Below are 21162 nucleotides of genomic sequence, written 5' to 3' on the forward strand. Positions count from 1 at the left end.
AACCCTTGACTCATAATCTAATTGTCTACTCCTAAATTATAAAGGTACTCATATTTGTTCGTCCTATCAGACAAAAATTTCATATGGATATATACAGCAGTTATTGTTAAGTATTACTGAATATTAAGTAGCAATCTGTAAGTTTAAAATTTGTTAAATATATTTTTTAAAGGTTATTAAAGCATACCATGTTAATTTGCTTTTGTAATCAAGGTGACTAATAATTTCAGTTGTGTAAATAAAATCATGTATCGTTTTAAAAAAAAAAAAAAACGGAAGCAACAGGAATGCACAGAATAAACAGTCAAGCCCTTCCAAGCCCTGACAACTGACAAAGCAGCGGCGCTGAGAGCGAAAGCCCTGGCCCCGCCCCTGCCTGGCCCCGTCCAATTATGCCTCCTTCCCGCCTCTACGTTCCCGCCCAGCCCAGGCCCCGCCCCCTGGTTGCCCCACCTCTGGGTTGCCCCGCCTCTTCTCTTCGTTCCCCTGCGCAGTTTCCTGCAGACCCGGAAGTGGTTATCGCGGAGCGAAGGTCGCCCTACGGGAGCGTGAGTTTCATCTTTCTTGTTTAAACCTGCGCTTTGCGGTACGCCGTCCTCCATACCTGGGTCTGAGGGTCAGTACGAATCTTAACGTTCCGGCACTCATCCTCCACCCGAAGTAAATACGGACGTCGCCTTGAGAGGGGGGAGGGGTGGGCCACCGCTTCTCCGTCTTTTTGAAATCCGCGAGCTATCACCCGTGCGCTGCGCGCCCCCTCAGCCTCGCCCTCTCGGCCCCTGGAGGACAGCGCCCGCTGCCCGGGTGCAGGATAGGGCGCGTCCTCTTTGACGCTGGGGCTCTGGAGAGTCCGCTGCGTTCCCGAGACACACTCACGTCCCTTCACTTCGCACACTCCTCAGCAAAGTCGTACCCATCCCCAGGCCTCCCCGTGTTAGTCAAGCGCCTCTCCTTAGCTTGCGTTGGGGAAGGAGGCTAAAAAGAGCCTGTCTTGAGACACCCAGGATTTTTCTGTCCGAAATTCTACCCCACTGAATAATGTGTCCTATTAATGTGAAATTAATAGGTATCTAATTCCAGGGCTTCCCTAATGACTCAGTGACCCAGAAAAAAGCCGTCTGCCGAACAGGAGACATGGGGGGAATCCCTGGGTCGAGAAGATCCTCTGGAGAAGGAAATGGCAACCCACTCCAGTATTCTTGCCTGGGAAATCCCATGTACAGAAGAGCCTGGCGGGCTACAGTCCATGGGGTCACAAAAGAGTCAGATAGGGCTAAAAACAATCTGATCCCATGAATCACTTGGGGGACGGGGGACGAGAGTGCACCACGTAGAAGCTGAGAATTGTGTTTTATTTGGCAGACAAAACTGAGGACTTAAGCCTGTTAGACAGCCTCCCAGAGCTCTCAAGAAGTAAGGGAGGAACCAGGGTATATAGGAGTTTTGCAGCAACAAAAACAAAAAACAGGTAGTTGGAACATCAAAAGATTTAAGGAAACCAGACATCTCAAGCTAATGAGTTTAGTACTTTTCTATGCATAGGAAAATGTTAGCATTTGGGTACGTTGAAGTCATTCCTTTGGTATGCACCTTATCATAGTATCTGGCTTTTTCTCCACCCTGAATTCCCTCAGAGTGCACAGTTGGGGTGACTGCAGTGGCTCTTGCCACATCCTTTATTTAGATAAGGCTGGCGACATTCTTCATCCACACATCCCATACCTGGGACTGACCCAACTGAGGGAATTAGTAAAATGAGGAAATAGAACTGAAGGGGAACCATCCACAGATGGCACAGGGAAGGATAGATGAAGTTTAGTCACTTAGTCATGTCCGACTCTTTGCGACCTCATGGACTGTAGCCTACCAGGCTCTTCTGGCCATGGGATTTTCTAGGCAATAGTACTGGAGTGAGTTTCCATTTCCTTCTCCAGAGGATTTTCCTGACCCAGGGATTGAACCCAGATCTCCCACATTGTAGGCAGATGCTTTACTGTCTGAGCCACCAAGGAAGTCCTAAGAAACGGTTGTTGTCCTAAAAAATAAAACAACAAGTTATTTTACCAGCAGTTGGGTTTATTAAGGAATTGCAATACAGGACAGGCAAACAGTAGCAGAAAACCATAGACAAGACCAACAAGCCTTGATGAGGAATTGCTTTATAGAGAAAAAGGAGAAAGTCGGGAGTAGTTTTTTTGAACAAAAGTCCCTTGGAGGGAAGTAGAGAGTTTGGAAACACAGCCAAGGTGTTTCCCATTGGCTGGGCTCCTGGGCGGGGAGGATAATTCCTGTTGGGGTTTGTAATTGTCTTCTTGGCATTTGTAATTCTTTTTTTTTACTGGGCCCCCCCCCCCACGTGTTCAATATCTTTTTCTGTTTTGAAATATTTATTTATTTGGCTGCATTGGGTGTTAGTTGAAACACTGGGAATCTTCGCTGTGACTTGTGGGCTTCCTTGCTCTGGGGCATGTGGAATGTTAGTTCCCACACTAGGGATCGAACCCTTGTCATCCTTTGCATTGCAAGGGGGATTCTTAACTACTGGACCACCAGGGAAAGTCCCTGTAATTGAACTCCAGTGGTAGTGACTGAGGCCTTTCTCTGAAAACCTCCAGACTCCACATTTTCGAAATTTTCTTTGTTCTGTTTCAGAGAGTGAAAGAATAAGCTGAGAAAGTAGCAGGGGGAGAAAAGAAGACCCAGATTATTTAGAGTAAGGTTGGGGTGGGGAGATTCTCCAGGGAGATGAGGGGAGGAAAACAGGGAGAGGAGGCCCGTGATCCGCAAGAGGAGCACTTTACCTAGAGTGGGGGCAAAGGGTAAGAGAGTGGGCAGACAGAGCAACTTGGAGCTGGTACAGAAAGAAGGAACAATGGGAGATGAGAGGGGCAGAAAGAGAAAAAAGCAGGGAGAAAGCAGAGCGAGCTGGGGGCCGGGAGCGGCAGAGGGGGTGGGGATGAGGCAGGTGTAACAGGAAAAGAGTGCACACAGCAGGGAGCAAAGGTGGGGGAAGAAAGAGGCAGAAATCCATGAAGATGTGAGGCAATCAGGGAGATGGGGGAGGAAGAACAACAGGACGAGAAACAAGTCCCCAGAGTGGAGCAGAACAAGGCTGAGAGGAGGGATTGTTTGGCCAAGGGGAGAAACAGCAGACAGGGGAGGAGACCAAAATCAGCAGTAACCCGGGAGGAAAACACGGGAAAGCCAGTAGAAATGATGAGAGGGGAACTGGGAGCTGTGGAAAGAGAAGGAGCCAGATGAGTGCTGAGTTGACTGGAGATGGATGATGAGGGGGTGAGATATTTGGGTGTGGCTTTCTCGTGGCTCAGCTGGTAAAGAATCCACCTGCTATGCAGGAGACCTGGGTTCAATCCCTGGGATGGGAAGCTCCCCTGGAGAAGGGAAAGGCTACCCACTCCAGTATTCTGGCCTGGAGAATTCCGTGGACCGTAGTCCTTGGGGTCACAAAGAGTCAGACACAACTGAGCGACTTTCACTTCACTTTTCATAGAATGCATTCAAGATTTGGTTAAATTAGGCACGTGAAGATGACATTTGCAAAACTCCTTTCTAAAGGGCTTGTACATTTTTGTAATTATTTGTATCAGAAGATAACTTCCATTTGCAGTCCCTATTCAGCCAGTAGGCAATGATTTGACTCTGCTGGTTATCGGTCACTCTCTTCCCTTTTCCTAGTGTGGGGTAGAAGTTCAGGGAGGCCAGAAGGAGGGCACGCAATGGCTGTCTCTACATGGTCCTGTTTGTGGCCACACTGTCCATTTTGCAGGATCTTAGTTCCCCACCAGGGATCGAACCCATACACCCTGCAGTGGAAGTGCTGAGTCCTCACACTGAACTGCCAAGGAATTACATCAAGGGTCCTGGAGCAAGTGTAGACCATTGAAAAGGCAGTCTAAGGTCTGCCTAGAATACCTGCAGATGGGTTAATGGCTGGTTATGGGGCTGCATCTTGGGGTGCTATTATCTTAGCTCAAGTTCCCTGGGACACAGATGCAGAGACTGAGCTTTGCAGGTGTGGGTTTAATTGGGAAACTTATGGTCACACTTGAGGAATGAAGTGGAATTAGGCCAAGCAAAAAGACATCCTGCAGTGTTGGAACCAAGGCCTGCGTTGGGCTCATTGTGAATTCATGAATTGCTGGGGTTGGTGGGACTTTGTCACAGGTGGGAGGTTCATCACGAGTATCTGGGAAGTGTGTGGGGACCCCATGGGAGTTTGTTAGAGCATCTGATTCCAGAAGTAGATCAGTGGGGCCTTTCAAACAGCTTAACCGGCAGATGGTTTTCACAAGGGAGAATTTGCTGGGAGTGGGCCTGGAGGCAAAACACCAGAAGAGAGCCATGACGTAGGGAAAGACCTCTGAAGAATCAGAGGGCAGTGACGTGACAGCAAAACATCTGCAGCAGAAAGGCTCCTCCTGGGGACTCTTTTTTTTTTTTTTTTTTTAAACTATAATTGATTTACGTTGTGTTAACTTCAAGTGTTGTTATTGTCTGGTCTCTCAGTCATGTCCGACTCTTTGCAACCTCATGGACTGCCTGCCAGGCTCCTCTGTCCATGGGATTTTTCAGGCAAGAATACTGGAATGGGTTGCCCTTTCCTCCTACAAGTGATCTTCCCCACCTAGGGGTCAAACCCATGTCTTCTGCAGGTCTCCTTCATTGGCAGGCAGGTTCTGGACCTCTGAGCCACCAGAAATGCCCCAATTTCCAGTGTACAGCACAGTGACTCTGATATATATATAAATATATATATATATATATACATATATATATATATACATACATATATATATATATATATGTTCCTTTTTAGATTCTTTTCCATTATAGGTTATTACAAAATATTGAGTAGAGTTTCCTGTGTTATACAGTGGGTCCTTGTTGGTTATATTTTATGTATAGTAGTGAATATTTTAGTCCCAAACTCCTAATTTATTCCTACCCTCTCCTCTCCCCTTTGGTAGCCGTAGGTTTGTTTCCTGTGTGGGTGTATTTCTGTTTTGTAAATAAGCTCATCTGTGTCTTTCTTTCTTTAAGATACCACATATAAGCCGTATCATGCAATGTTTGTCTTTCTGTGTCTGGCTCACTTCCCTTAGTGTGATCAACACTAGGTGGGACTCCGTTGGAAAGACACAGCCTAACTTCCTCGCTGCCAGGGGAGTGGAGATTACTGTCTGCTGGTCGCATGCTCCCCACCTGCACTGACACTTTGTTTTTCAGAGTCACTGATGACCTCTTTGTTTAAAAAATTATTTTCTTGAAGTGTAGTTACAATGTTGTGTTAGTTTCTGCTGTACATCAAAGTGACTCAACCCACTCAGGATCCTGGAGGGGCTTGCATGCCATCCTCTGGGGGATCTTCCACACCCAGGGATCGAACCTGTGGCACCTTCTGCATCGGAGGCGGTTTCTTAACCATCAGTGGCAGAGGCTTCCTGGATGGCTCAGATAGTAAAGAATCTGCCTGCAATGCAGAAGACACGAGTTTGATCCCTGGGTCAGAAAGATCCCCTGGAGAAGGGAATGGCTATCCATTCCACTATTCTTGCCTGAAGAATTACATGGACAGAGGAGCCTGGCGGGCTACAGTCCGTGGGGTCGCAAAGAGTTGGACACAACTGAGCGACTAACACTTTCACTTTCACGTATATACATTCTTTTCATATTCTTTTCCATTATGGTTTAACATAGGATGTTAAATATAGTTGCCTGTGCTTTCTCTTTGTGGCTTATTTCACTTAGTATTATCATCTCTACGTCCATCCATGTTACTGCAAATGGTTTTGTTTCATCCTTTTTTATGCCTGAGTAATATTCCTAAGTACCCCATCTTCTTTATTCATTCCTCTGTCAATGGACATTTAGGCTGCTTCCATGTCCTGTAGATTTATCTGAATATATGCTCAAGGGTGGGATTGCTGGGTCTATGGTAGCTCTGTTTTTGGTGTTTTGAGGAACCTCCCTACTGTTTTCCATAGTGGCTTCACCAGTTTACCTTCCCAGCAGCACCTCGTTTCTAAGTCCAGTATTTAACTTCCTGGGCACATTTGCTTTTCCCGTCAGCCGCAGGTGCCACCGGTCATCACTCCCTCTTCCTTGAGACCTTGGTTTTGAGGATGTCTTGCTAACCTCTACAGACTTATCTGCCTATTTATTTTTTCTCCCCTCCCTGTTCACTTCTTAGTTTCCTCTGATGAATTCTTGAACTCCATGGTCTCTGAATATGGGAGCACCCCAAGACTTAGTCCGTGAACCTCTTCTCTGTCTACACCCGCTGCCTTTCCTCATCATCTCACCAAATGGCTTTCAGCCTCACCTACTCGTCTCCCAGTTTATCCTCTCCATTCACACTTCTGCCCTAAACTATCAGTCCTGCATCCGGCTGTCTCCTCAACATCTCTGCTGGGACGACCAACAGGCATCTCCGCCTTAACTTATCCAGAACTGGTCTTGACCACCTCCAGTCCTATTCCCTCTGCCGCCCTCCTTAAGGTTGCTTAAGGGCAACCCTGTACTTTCCAGGACTTCGGTGAATATCTCAGCATGCTTTGAAATATGTACTCCATAATTTGTAAATGTTTTACTGTATAAGGTAAAGAAGAGGTTAGATGTTTACTTAAAGTGAAAGAAGGAACACATAGTTTTCAAAATTCTCTTAAGTGATGGAAGAATGTCTGGTCCTTCCTCTTTGGCTTCCCCACCCCGTGCCTCTCTGGCCTCCTCTCCTGTCTCCCCTCCCCTTCCCCTGCTCCAGACGCACAGTCCTCTTTCCCCTTCCAGCCCTAAGTTTGCTACTGGCTCAGGGACCTTAAGGGAGTGTCCCTCGGCCTAGAACTCTCTGGTCCAGCAGATGCAGATGGCTTCCTCCCCCAGGTCTTCGTTCTGACGTCACCTTCTGAGTGCAGCCATCTCTGAGCTCCCTGCGCCTGTGCCCGCCCCACCCTCACCCCCACCTCTGTTCTTAAGGCCTGCTTGGCGTGTTGTTTTCTGCTCCTTCCCCTTCCGTGGCTGGTTGCTGGTGATAGCAGTTCACCCCGGGTCAGAGAGAGACAGAACGTGGGGCCGTGCTGGGTGTGCCTCTGAGTGGTGCGCAACCCAGGCTTCATGTTAGGTCCATGAAGCATTTTGCATAGACAGGTTTTGTGCCCCTTTTCCCATCAGAGACTCTCTTCAGACAGTTGTGTGGGGCCTAGCTTCAGGAATGTTTGTGTGCATGCATGCTAAGTCACCTCAGTCATGTCTGACTCTTTGAGACCCCATGGAGTGTAACCCACAGACTCCTCTGTCCATGGTATTTTCCAGGCAAGAATACTGGAGTGGGTTGCTATTTCCTTCTCCAGGAGATCTTTCCAACCCAGGGTCAAACCCGAGTCTCTTAAGTCTCCTGCATTGGCAAGCAGGTTCTTTACCACTCATGCCACCTGGGAAGCCAGGAATGTGCACAGAGCCACAGATGATTCCGATCTGGATCCTGCATTGAGCACCAGGACTCTTAGCCTCCACTTCTGAGACTGAGATCGGGCCCTGGGGGCGGGGAGGGCGCTCTGCTCTGAGTGGGGCTGAACCCCGCCTGCTGTGTGACCTGAAGGGCATCGTGGGGTCAGCGGAGGTGCCCCTGCTGCTGTGTGCATGAGGCCGCACCAGGAGGGGAGTGTGATCCGAGAGAAAGTGTGGGAAAGTCCCGTGTTGGACTCTGTGTGGGAGTTGACCATCCTGAGTCCCTCCTGAGACAGTGGGCACAGAGGACTGTGTTCCTCCTGGTGAGGGCTTCCCTGGGTGTGTGGTTGGGTCTCAGGAAGGGGGTGTGTTGGCTCTAAGCATTAAACAACATGTTTTCCACTTTCAAGACTGACTTCCAAAGTCTCATGATGCCTGAGGAAAAAACCCAGATGAGGAGGAAGAGGAAAGAACAGGTAATGGCTCTTTCTCAGGTAAGGTCATATTCTCAGTGGATTCTCACACTGCCTTCCTGAAATGCCCTTCTCTGGACTCGCTAATCGTGTCTGACTCTGGAGTGTCCTGTCTGACTCCTGTACACGCACACTCACCCGGGGCCTTCCCTCAGGGCCTGTCGTCTCCACTTAGATCCTCGTGACTCAGTGATGAAGAAACTTGAAAAGGCTCCATTGTGGTCATAGAGAGACACTTCCTTTTTTTCAGTAAATTTAAGTGCGTATACATGTATGCATGAGTGCACAAGTGTGCAAGCCCTTGGTTTTTACAAAATACATATTATTATGTCTATATAACTTCTATAGTATTGAGTTGTGAAATTATATATTTTTCATTGTCTTAAAATTTTTCCACACACGGACATTCATGAATTAAATAAGAAGAGTAATTAATGTATGTCTGCATGTATCCGTGATGACATTTTATGTAATTCTGAGTTGTTAGCCTTGAACTTGTTTCAAGTTTTCTCAAGAAACCCTCTGTCAGTGTACCTTTGGTAATTTTATATGACTTAAGTTTTTTACATTTAATTCTAGAACCTAAACACCTGGGTTTATATGCTTGCTCTACCGTCTTTAGCTGTTTGACCTGAAGCAGATTTCTTAGAATGTCTGTGACACAACTGTCGCTGCCTTCAGATGTATGGGACTAGATCTTTTTATTTTAAAAAATTTGTTTTTAATTATTTTATATTGGAGTATAGTTGAATAGCACTGTTGTGTTAGCTTCAGGTATACAGCAAAGTGATTCAGTTATACATACACGTGTCTATCCTTTTCCCATTTAGCGTATTTCAGAGTATTCAGCAGAGTTGCTTGTGCTATGCAGTAGATCCTTGTTGTTTATCTGTTGTATACATAGTAGTGTGTATACAAACCCAGTTCTGCCCCTGACCCCTGCCCACGCCACATTTTCCCTTTGGTAGCCGTAAGTCTGTTTTCTATGTCTGTGAGTCTGTTTCTGTTTTGTTTTTCATTTATTTATTTATTTACTTGCTTATCTATTTATTTTGATATTTTAATTTTTTTGGAGGATAGTTGATATTACAATTTTGTGTTAGTTTCAGGTGTGCAGAAAATTGAGTTATACATGCACAGATATCCATCGTTTTTAGATTCTTTTCCGATCTTTTTAAATTTGCTATTATGTTATTATACGAGTTAGTACACGCAAAGCATTTAGAGGAATGCATAGCACCCGCGAAGTGTTCAAACACTTTTTGAGATCCCTGTTGCTGTCATCACAGTTACTTTAAAGTCACTATAGACACTGTCATCTCTAAAGATTTCATTGCTGCTCTAGTTCCTTTTAACATTGAATATTACTTGGTGTGTGGAACATACTGTCTCACATTTCTATACAGACAATCCTGTGTCAATTGTGTGTGTGTGTTTCTTGTATTGTCCACAAAAATAGGAAATACATACTGATTTAGAGGCTGTTATAACCTCTTGTGGAAAAGTATAATAAACCAAAATCAGAGACACATAACGTGCTCAAAAGCACCTTCAGTGAATCTGTAACCACACTGTAGTCAAAATCAATCCTTACACCTCTCTCCTTTTCTCATTTTGTGTGAAAAGAAGACTCTCCTGGTGGGCCCATTGGTGAAATGTGTTTTCATTTCAGGGACGGTTGACATTCAAAGATGTGGCCATTGAATTCACTCCCGAGGAGTGGGAATGCTTGGACCCTGCTCAGAGGGCCTTATACAGAGAAGTGATGGTGGAGACCCTCAGAAACCTGCTCTCTGTGGGTGAGGATCACTTCCCTCCAGAAGTTGGGGTCTGCCCATGGGTAGCTCTGCAAGGCGCCTGCATGGCCTGACTGAGCTCAGAGCCCTGTTTACTCAGACATGAAAAGCTTCCTAATGCAGCAGAACTTTGAACATGTCCTTTCTTCATATGATCTTCCCATTTCATGGTCGAGGGTGATTCTAGAGCTCAAATAGGCATCAAACCTTATAACAAACAGAAAATATCCAGTTCCCTCTTTCCTACCCCTGAGCTTTTGATTCAGAAATTCTTGGAAGAGAGTTAGGCGTCTACATATTATATACTATGCCCTATGCATTCAAAATAAGACAGCCAGTGGATGAATTTTTGGATTGTGGTGGGGGGAAGCTGTGTTGTGTGGCATGCAGGAACTTAGTTCCCCAACCAGGAATTGAACCCAGGCCCCCGGCATTGGGAGTTTAGACTCAACCACTGGACCACCAGGGAGATCCCATGTAATGGTTTTTTAGCTTTATTGAGGTATAGTCAAATAAAGTTATAGTATATTTAAACTGTACAACACAGTGACTTGATATACATGTACATTGTGAGTGGATTTCCATGAAGTTAACACATAAATTACCTCACAAGTGACTTTTATTTTTTGTTTTGGTGAGAACACTTAAGTTCTACTCTCTCAGTCATTTCAGTTTTATAGTATTAATACTATCCACTGTCGTCGTCATGTTACATGTGAAATCCTCAGAGCTTGTTCATCTTATGATGGAAGTTGTGAACCCTTTTATCAACCGCTCCCCATTTCTGTCACCCCCAGGCCCTGGCAACAGTTATTCTAGTCTGTGTTTCTTGGCCTGGTTTCGTCCCTCTTCATCACACTCCCTGTCTTTTCAATCTCTTCCTTTTGGCCCCATGTCCTACAGTTAAGAAAGGACAATAATCATACTACTTGCTAAGTCAGTTTCTCTTTTCTTCCCAGGTCAATGTTTTATGTGCCCATACGTATGTTTATCTTCCCACAGATTGGCACATACAAACACTGCCCACATGCCCTTTGCTCCCTACTTTGCTCCCTACTGGTGCTCCCCTTTGCACCAGTCTTCTTTTTTTTTTTTCTAATTCTCTCTTAATTTAAGTGTACTTGATTTACAGTGTTGTGTTAATTTCTGCTATTCAGCAGAGTGATTTAGTTATACAGCTATATACATTCTTTTTCATGTTCTTTTTCATTATGATTTATCACTGTTTACTAATCTTCACTATGACCTATAGGTAATGATTTTTCAGGATGTATTTCACAGTATAACCGACTCACACCACTTGTTAGTGTGGCAGAATGGCCATTCTAAGTGAATATGGTTTTATAAGTGGCATTCAGAGAATTATTTTATTTTTATAACATTTTATTAAATTCTTCCTCATTTCCACAGGGCAGATATGGTTTTCCAGTTCTAAAGTGCCATTTACTTATATTACTCACTAATTAAATTTGTTGTGGCTTATTTACCATTAGAGTACTATGTTTTAGCATTATTACTACACATTAAAAATATAGTAAATATATGTAATATGGGCTTCCCTGGTGACTCAGATGGTAAAGAATCTGCTTGCAATGCAGGAGACCTGAGTTCAGTCCCTGAGTGGGGAACATCCCCTGGAAAAGGGAAAGGTTACCCACTCTAGTATTCTTACCTGGAGAGAAGTAAGATTGTTACTGTGTAATATTGTTCTTTCTTCAAATATGAAGCAGCCATGTTTTCTGTGAAGTAATATGTGGATTTAGGTCATGATGCCAAAATACCCCTGTCAGGACTAACGTAAGTTTGCACGCTGAGGTTTTCAGCCATTGATTGTTTAAAGCAGGCCTCCCTAACATGTAATCACCCTTTTTTTTTTCCAGTTTTTTAAATTGTGGTAGAAGTCACAGAACATAAACCATACTTATCTTAACCATGTTTAACTGTGCAGTTCAAGCTTCCCAAGTGGTGCTAGTGGTCAAGAACCGGGCTGCCAATACAGAAGTAAGAGAGCTTTGATCTCTGGGTTGGGAAGATCCCCTGGAGGAGGGCATGGCAACACACACAGTATTCTTGCCTGGAAAATCCTATAGACAGAGGAGCCTGGTGGGTTAGAGTCCACAGGGTCACAAAGAGTCAGACACGGCTGAAGTGACTTAGCATGCATGCACACAACTGTGTAGCTGCGTGGCACTGAGTACATTCACGTCATTGTGTAACTCTCAGCATCATCCATCGCCCAAATTTTTCACTTTCCTGAAGTGAAACTCTGTCCCCGTTAGACATTAAGTCCCCATTCCCCCTCCGCACACCTCCTGCCCCACACACACCCCATCCCTGGCATCTTACCAGGGACTCTGTAACTGGAAAGAATTTCTGACTCTAACTTTGATTCATTAAAGTAGAATCAAACAATATTTGTTTGCACCTCCTGTATATACCCTTTTCTTTATCAAGGGACCTTATTCCTGGTGTGTTCCCAAAAAGGAAAGATCATGGTTGCACTATTTCTTATCTGTCCAAAGCATGTAGTCCTTTCGGTATAGTACCATGTTCTTCCATATGAAATATTTCTTTCCCAGCTATAATTAACAGGAGACATGTGATTCTGTTTGTCTTGCAGATACCTCTCCTAAGCGTGTGATGAAGGGATCAGCACCAAAACAGAGCAGTCACACAGGAGGGATCCTGCAGACAGTGTTGTCGGAAAGACACAAAAGCCATGACACCAAGGACCACGCCTGCCGGAAAATCCAGAAAAACGTGTTCTCACGGGAAAGTGATAAAAGTAATCAGAAGGGAATACCTGCCACCCATCCAAAAAATCTCATTTGTCGAAGAGATGCAGGAAACAAGCCAATTGAAAGGCTGGCACTCAGCTTTCCGTCATATCTGACTGGACTGCCCGTCTTCCCAGCCAAAGCGCAGTTTTATGTGTATCATCAGGTTGAGAAGGCTGACAACACAGGAGCCTCCTTTTCAGTACTTCCAAGAATTGTTCCTACTGTCCAGATCAACGTTTCTAATGGATACGGGATCAGTTTCTGGCATTCTCCATTACTCATACAAGACCAGAAAGCACATGTTCGGGAAGACCCTTACAGACGCGACCCGGATGACAAAGCAGTTCATGACGGCTCCCAGCGCCCCAGCCGTCAGGCGACCCATGGAGGGGTGAGGCCTCACACATGTAACGTGTGTGGCAAAGCCTTTCATCAGAGCTCACATCTCACTCGACATCAAAGAATCCACACCAGAGGGAAGCATCACAAGTGTGAAGAGTGTGGTAAGGGCTTCAGTTACAGTTCACACCTTGTACGCCACCGCCGAATCCATACCGGAGAGAGACCTTACCAGTGCAGCGAGTGCGACAAAGCCTTCAGCGTGCTTTCAAGTCTTATTTATCACCAGGTCGTCCACACTAGAGAGAAACCTTACAAATGTAATGAGTGCGACAAGGTCTTCAGTCAGAGTTCAAGCCTTACCAATCATCGCAGAATCCATACCGGAGAGAAACCTTACAAATGTGATCAATGTGGCAAAGCCTTTAACCAGAGCTCGCATCTCACCAGACATCAGGTCATGCACACCGGAGAGAAGCCTTACAAGTGTGATGAGTGCGGCAAGGTCTTCACTCAGAACTCTAGCCTTGTAAGTCACCGGAGAATTCACACTGGGGAGAAACCCTACCAGTGTAACGAGTGTGGCAAAGCATTTGGTGTGTATTCGAGTCTGACTTATCATCAGGTAACCCACACTAGAGAGAAACCTTACAAATGTAATGAATGTGGCAAGGTCTTCAGTCAGAGTTCAAGCCTTCCCAGTCATCGCAGGATTCATACTGGAGAGAAACCGTACAAATGTGATCAGTGTGGCAAATCCTTTATTCACTGCTCAAACTTCAATAGACATAAGAAAATCCATACTGGAGAGAAACCTTACAAATGTGACGAATGTGGCAAGGTCTTCACTCAAAACTCAAGCCTCATGAGTCATCGGAGAATTCATGCTAGGGAGTGACCTGACCAATGTGATGAGTGTCACAAAGTGCTTGTTGTAAGTTCTATCATAAATTGACACCAGAGAGTCCATACTCAAGAGAAATTATATCAGTGTAACATACAGGACAGAGGACTTATACAGATTCATAGCTCACAAGACATCCAGAATCATATACCTTTGATGAAGCCACAAAAATGTAATGTGTGTATAAAAATCAAAACTAAAGAACATCATGACATTCCTACTGGAGAGCAGCCTTACAAATGGGATGAATATGGGAAGGTTTCTAAAAGCATTCATGCCTTTGATGTCTTGAGAGTATTTAAACTAGGGAGAAATCAGACAGACTTACTGAGTGTGGAAAGGCCTTTCAGCAACAGCATCCCCTCAGAATTCACCAAAGAATTCATTAGTGGAAAGAAACCTTACAAACATAATGAATATTTTAAATTTCTTCTTGACTTTTCATAACAGTCTGCCTCAGCATTCACGTGAGGATGACTAAGTCTCACATTTAATCTGAAGTATTGCAGACTGCAGAATAATTAAGATATGTTCAAACTTAGATAGGTCCTGAGGATATTATCCTATGGTTTCTTTTCTGAATCTCTTACAATGTAAAGTACAACGGTTTTACATTTCATGTTTAAAGCTATGACCAATTTTAAACTAATATTTGTACAAGTGTGAAGTTTTGGTGGAGGTTCTTTCATATTTTTTTCCCTAATATGGGAAATCAGTTGCTAGGTATCATTTTTCAAATTCTATATCCATCCAGTTTCCTTGGTACCTTGTCAGACTCAGTTGGAAGTACTTGTGTGGGGGCTGTTTCTGGGTTTTCTGTTTTGTTTCTTGGACCCGTATGTCTTACTCCACAGACATCACAGTCTTGATTACTTTTTACCATGTTAGAAGTCTTAAATGAGAGTGACTCCAAACAATTTATTCTTCTCCAGATGTTTTTGCTATTCTAGTTCTTTCCATGTAAGTTTTAGAAAAATCTTGTTTGTTTCTACAAAATATCTTGATAGAAAATGTCTATCAGTTTGCAGTCATTTGACATCGTTTCTGTGTTATGCCTTCCAATAAATGACTGTTGTATGTCTTTATTTGTCTGTTCTTTGGTTTCTTTCACCAGTATTAAATAAATATCAGCATCAAAATCCTGTCAACACTTCGTTTAGCACATTTCTACTTTTACTTTTTGAATAATTGGACATGTTATTTTTAATTTGTCTCCATGTGTTAATTGCTACTATATAGAAATACAGTAGATTTTTGAATGTTGATCTTGTATCCTCAGAATTTACTAATCTCACTTACTCTAGAGATTTTTGTAGATTCTTTGAACTTGTGTATCTGTAATCATTTCAGTAGTTTCCTAGTGCAGCTTGCCGACAAAAATTTAGTTATCAAGAAGAAAAGGGAATTTATTTGAGCCAAACTACAGATTATAATCCAGGAAGTAGATTCTCAAAAAGCTCTGACAACTGTTCCAACTGTTAAAAGAGTTCAAGGTACAATCACAAACATTTTTGAGACAAAGGATTGTACGTCAAAATGACACATTTTTTAAAATTGTTTTAACATTTTAATTTTGACTGCTCTCTATTTTCATTACTACACAAAGGCTTTTCTCTAGTTGCAGGCTTCTCATTGTGGTGGCTTCTCTTGTTGTGGAGCACAGGCTCTAGGGCATGTGGGCTCCGTTAGTTGTGGCTTAGTTACCCTGTGGTATGTGGGACCTGCCCGGACTAGGTATTGAAGCCGTGTCCTTTGCATTGGCAGGTGGATTCTTAACCTCTGGACCACCAGGGAAGCCCAGACCTACTGATATTTTACATGAAGTTCATCAAGGATACATGGTCCAGGTAAGTACATTCAAAGTGAACAGCAGGTCACCAGGGCCTCCTGTAGAATTGGGGAAAAGACACCATTCTTTTAAGAAGTTAAATTGCTAGCTCCAAAAGAGAGGGAAAATATTAGACCTTTTCTGTTGGTTAGGCAGGCACGGCCATCCCAGAGGAACCTGTGGTTCATGTGTAACACAGGTGCTCACTGCACATTAGGGAGAGAGGGAGGAGACCTAAACAGAATTTAATGTTTAAATTTTTTCTTGTCTTAAAATACACGTTTTATTTCATCAGGCTGTAAGAAATTACCACAGACTAAGTGGATTAAAACAAGTTATCTTCCAGTTCAGGTCAGAAGTCTAAAATGAGTATCTTAACAGAACTGGGAGAAATTTGTTTCCTTGCTGTTTCCAAGTTCTAGGGACTGCTTACATGCTTTGCCACTTCAAAATAAGCCAGGTACCATCTTTTTTTTTTTTTTAATTGCTTTTGGCCTCACTGTGTGGCATCTGGGATCTTAGTTCCCCAACCATGGGTTGAACCCGTGCTCTCTGCAGAAGAAGTAAGGAGTCTCAACCCCTGAACCTCCAGGGAATTGATATATATATGAATATATATATATATATTTTACATATATATGTTACACAAGGTTGAATATATCATTCATTGTTGAGACTCCTTTAAATTTTTTGAATCCTCAAATCTAGTGATCACAAATAAGGGTATATTCTAATCTTTGTGTATTTCTCCCACTTTTTTATTATTCTGCTTTGTTCCCTTGGATCTTTGCCTAAAGAAAAATCCATATAAACGAAAAGGCCATACACCCCCACCCTGTTTGTGTATGTTAGTTGCTCATGTCTGACTCTTGGCACCCCCATGGACTGTAGCTCACCAGGTTCCTCTATTCATGGGATTTTACAGGCAAGAATACTGGAGAGGGTTGGGATTCCCTTCTTCAGGGGATCTTCCCAACCCAGGGATCGAACCCCAGTCTTAGCTTTGCAGGCAGATCTCTTCACCATCTGAGCCCCAACCCTGCTCCTCTGCTATTCTAGAAATAGTAAAGATTCCACCATAGATATATTTCCTCAGTGGAGGACAGGAGGAACAATGCTGGGTTGTTTCAAGGTTCACATGAAATGGTAACTATTAAACATTTGGAACACTGCCTGGCACAAAGTAGGAGCTCAGTGATCACAGTTGTTTAGTAACTAAGCAATGTCTGACTCTTTTGCAACCCTGTGGATTGTAGCCCACCAGGCTCCTCTGTCCATGGGATTTCCCAGGCAAGAATACTCGAGTGGGTTGCCATTTCCTTCTCCAGGGGATCTTCCTGACCCAGGGATGGAACCCTCAACTCCTGCATTGGTGGGTGCGTTCTTTACCACTGAGCCACCAGGGAAGCCTGATAGAGGACATAGGAGTTTAAACTGACTCCTGTCTTCCCTCAAACTTACTGAGATACCATTTAACAAAATATTTCAGCCTCTAAATATCCCAACATCCAATTGATATTTTTATTCTTTTTAATATTTATTTGGCCGCACCACGTCTTAATTGTGGCATACAGTGTCTTCAATCTTTGTTGTGGGATTTTTAGTTGTGGCATGTGGGATCTAGTTCCCTGAGCAAGGGTTGAACCTGGGCCCCTGCATTGGGAGCACAGAGTCTTACCCACTGGACCACCAGGGAAGTCTCTCCAGTTGGTATTTTTGCTTGTTAATTTCCATCTTAAAAATATTCTACAATGAGATACCACCTCATATCCATTCAGATGACTTATTATCTAAAAAACAAAAACCAGAAAATATTAATAACAAGTGTTAGCAAGGATGTAGTAAAACTAAACCTTAGTCACTGCTGGTTGGAATGTGAAATGGTATAACTAATATGGAAATCTCATGGCAGTTCCTCAAAAAATTAAACACAGAATTAACATATAATCCAAAAATTCTGCTACTGGGTATATACCCCAACGAACTAAAAGAAGACTCAGAAAGAAATTTGTACAAGTATGTTCACAGCAACATTACTTACTATAGCCAAGAGGTGGACACAACCATGTGTCCATTGGCACCAAAGGAAACCCAATGTGGTCAACAGTAAAATATTGTGTATGTGTGCTCAGTCATGTCCAGCTCTTTGCAGCCCAGTGGATTGTGACCCTCCAGGCTCCTCTGTCCATTAGATTTCCCAGGCAAAAATACTGGAGTGGGTTACCATTTCCTTTTCCAGGGGATCTTCCTAACGCAGGGAAAAACCTGCCCTTCAGTGCAGTGTCTGACACCCTATTCCCCCATCCAGGTCCATCCTAGGTATGTGAATCAGAACTGAAGGCTCTTTCTTTCCATAAACTCTTCTCACATTTCACTGCCTCCTGAATTATAGGGAAATTTTTATTAGATTGAAATACACATACTCAGAGGAACTTTATATTATCTTCAAATAATCACAGGCCACACTTTACACAACAGATTCCTTGTGTCTGTGAAGTCTTACATTGAAACAGCTCATGAAAACAAAATTAATGACATTTTACTTAGTAAATAAATGGTTCAGTGTCTTCAATATATTTTATTTTTTGTGTACATTACTTAGACTTTTTTTTTTGCTTAATTTTTTTGTTTGTTTAATTTTTTATGTTGGAGTATAGTTGATTTACAATATGTTAGTTTCAGGTGTACATCAAAGTAACTCAGTTATACATATACATATGTCCATTCTTTTTCAGATTCTTTTCCCATAGAGCTTATTACAGAACATTGAGTTCCCTGTGCTATACCATAGGTCCTTGTTAATTATCTATTTCATATATAGTAGTGTGTATATGTTAATCCCAAACTCTTAATTTATCCTCTCTGCCACATTTCCCCTTTGGTAACCATAAGTTTTTTTGATGTCTGTGAGTCTGTTTCTGTTCTGTAAATAAAAGTTCATTTGTATCATTTTTTAAAGAATCCACATATAAGGTATGTGATATTTGTCTTTCTCTGAGTTAACTTCACTTTGTATGATAATCTCTAGGTCCCTCCATATTGCTGTAATGGCATTATTTTGTTCTTTTTCATAACTGAGTAGTATTCATTGTACCACATCTTCTTTATCCATTCCACTGTTGGACATTTAGGTTGCCCTGTGTCCTGGCTATTATAAATAGTGGTGCTGTGAACATGGAGACACATGTATCTTTTCAGATTATGGTTTTCTCCAGATACATGCCCAGGAGTGGACTTGCTAGATCATATGGCAGTTCTATTTTTAGTTTTTTTTAAGGAACCTCCATACCGTTCTCCATAGTGGTTGTACCAGCCAATAGATTTTAACTTCTGAAGACAGTCTGCTGCTCACCACTCTGTGGTGTGACAGCTCATTGTCGGGCTGGACACAGCGAAAACTCAATGATTAATAAAGGATTTTACACTGTGAATACAAGTGGAAAACTTAGAGCTTTCTGACCTGATTAGGGACCAGGTTATTCCTTCTGCAGCAGGCAGAGCAGAGCCTGGATACACAGGTGTCTGGACTCATGAGAAGAAAGGGGCTAACAGTGGGGAAACATGAACGCATTAGTGAGGAGATGTTAATCAGCCACCAACTGGGATGATTGAAAACCAACATGTAAGTCACAAAAATGGTGCAGAGCATGTAGAAAGCTAGAAAGGTGCTCACCAGGGCAAGGATTCTTTGGGCAGCTCTGGTCTCAGGAGGGGATCCAGCTGAACGGTTGGTCCTAGGAATATGGCGGACTTGCCGGTGGTGTCTGTACAGGGTGAAAACCATGTATCCACTGGCCAGGGTCATGAGTCCAAAAGACAAAGTGCTAGGAGGACTTAAGAAAGCTGCCAATAGTGTGGCCGTTATTGTATCAAGACGAGTAATAGAGCAGTATCCCACATCTTTTTGCTTTGTGGTGTTTGTGCTGCTCCATTTCCCAGACACATACGTGAACACAAATGTATTTACAAGCAAGTGCAAAATCCAGCACAGGTAAAGAGTGAAGCCGACGTACTTGGGAGCTTTTCCTTTAAGACTTGTCCATGTGGAGTTCCTGGGGCTAATCATAATGGCCTGTAAGACACTTAAGAGACAGGTGGTGCTGAAAGACACCCCCGCAGCCACCCTGTGAACGTAGAAAACGAGTTTGCATCCAGGGTCACCGAGGAAATGTCTCAATCCAAAGGCTGCCACCGTCTGGGGAGGTCCTTTAGAAAGGAGGGCCAAGATGTTGGCGAAGATCAGGTGCCTGAGAGTGAAATCAAGGGGTTTTAACCTGTGTCCCCTGAGTTGAATGGTAACATTCTGATAAAGAAACAAGAAATTCCCTAAGATTCCAACTACAGTCTGTGATAAGGAGATGACCCCTACTGCAAGATCCCTGGAGGCCACTCTGCCACCTCCCAGACCCCAGGGTTCATGTTCAGAGTAAGATGGCATTGCAGGAATATGTGAGCTTTGTGTTACTTGGTGACGTGGCAATTGAAATCCGCTATTCTTCACTCGGGCTTCCCAGGTGGCTCAGTGATAAAGAATTTGCCTGCCAAGCAGGAGACCCAGCTTCAATCCATGAGTCAGGAAGATCCCCTGGAATAGGAAATGGCAACCCACCCCAATATTCTTGCCTGGGAAATCCCATGGACAGAGGAGTTTTCGCAGCCTACAGGATTTGTCGACTAAACAACAGTTCTTCATTCAGCGATACTCATTCATAGTTTCCATTAACAACTGGTTGTATAAGTGGTATTGTTTTGTATGTAACAACATCGACTCTTCAACTCTGAAATGTTATTATTTTTCAGAGGAGGAGCCCCTGAGTACAGATTGTAAGAACCATGCGAACTTGCAGCCCCCTAGGTGACCGAGTGAGAAATGGAACCTGTGTTTTCTAGCTGCAGACAAGCCTCTTCACCACAATCCTACATGAAGAAAGGTTTTCAGTTTTACTCTTTGTGTCCTCAAAACCTGTACTTTATTTTTTTTTAACTGATGTCCTTTGCCATTCTTAAATGTTTTTATCTTCATTAATAGTTGTTATGGTAGCAATTTTATAATTATGTCTATAAGTTTATTTTTTATAGGCCAGTGTTGTCTATGAATAAATATTTAAAATGAAAATCAGATGATAAAGCACCAACTACCATAAAACCCTGTAAGAATGATTATCCCAGATGAAGTGTTGGGTTTATAGGGGCAAGAATGGCTTAATGTGATGTAACAGAGATGCATTTGTCCTTATTCCAAGAGCAAGCATAAAATGAGAGAACCAACCAAAATCTTTACTGTTATATGATGGGCTAAACTCTAGGCTTTGAAACAGATATGAGACAAAACACTGTAAAGGAGAAACTAAATTATTATTGATTACATAGGGCATAATTGATTAATAATGAAAGGATTAAATGAAACTGTGAGGAACAATGTAATAATTATTGAAATAGACTTATATACAAGTATTTCAAATGACATGCAGGAGGCAGGGAAACAAGTGCAGTGAATAAATTTAAATTGTAGATTTGGTATGAATTTAGGATTGACATTAAAAGTTATTCTTTTTTTTCCCCAGATCCTGTGGGATGT

General features: G+C 43.0%; 1 protein-coding gene across 2 annotated transcripts; it reads left to right on the plus strand.

Moving 5' to 3' along the window:
* The first annotated feature begins 548 nt into the window (after positions 1 to 548).
* On the plus strand, positions 549 to 20495 carry LOC136161655 (zinc finger protein 665-like). 2 transcript variants are annotated; one of them, XR_010661751.1, is made up of 6 exons: positions 549 to 586; positions 7875 to 7958; positions 9610 to 9736; positions 12354 to 13786; positions 15521 to 15603; positions 20385 to 20495. XR_010661751.1 is itself a non-coding variant. In XM_065926681.1 (4 exons), the coding sequence occupies exons 2-4, from the start codon at positions 7893 to 7895 to the stop codon at positions 13748 to 13750; spliced, it is 1590 nt and encodes a 529-aa protein (XP_065782753.1). In that variant the 5' UTR covers positions 549 to 586; positions 7875 to 7892; the 3' UTR covers positions 13751 to 14894. The 2 variants fall into 2 exon arrangements, 1 of the variants encoding a protein (XP_065782753.1); XM_065926681.1 differs by lacking the exons at positions 15521 to 15603; positions 20385 to 20495 and having other exon boundaries at positions 12354 to 14894.
* The last annotated feature ends 667 nt before the right edge of the window (positions 20496 to 21162 follow it).

Source organism: Muntiacus reevesi, chromosome 2 (genome assembly GCF_963930625.1).
Source record: "Muntiacus reevesi chromosome 2, mMunRee1.1, whole genome shotgun sequence".
In the NCBI taxonomy this organism is placed as follows: Eukaryota; Metazoa; Chordata; class Mammalia; order Artiodactyla; family Cervidae; genus Muntiacus; species Muntiacus reevesi.

Coding starts and splice junctions, on each gene's coding strand:
- LOC136161655 (XM_065926681.1), top strand. CDS start 7,893: ATGATGCCTGAGGAAAAAACCCAGATGAGGAGGAAGAGGAAAGAACAG. Junction 7,959..9,609: donor AGGTAATGGCTCTTTCTCAG/GTAAGGTCATAT, acceptor TTTTCATTTCAG/GGACGGTTGACATTCAAAGA. Junction 9,737..12,353: donor CAGAAACCTGCTCTCTGTGG/GTGAGGATCACT, acceptor TTTGTCTTGCAG/ATACCTCTCCTAAGCGTGTG.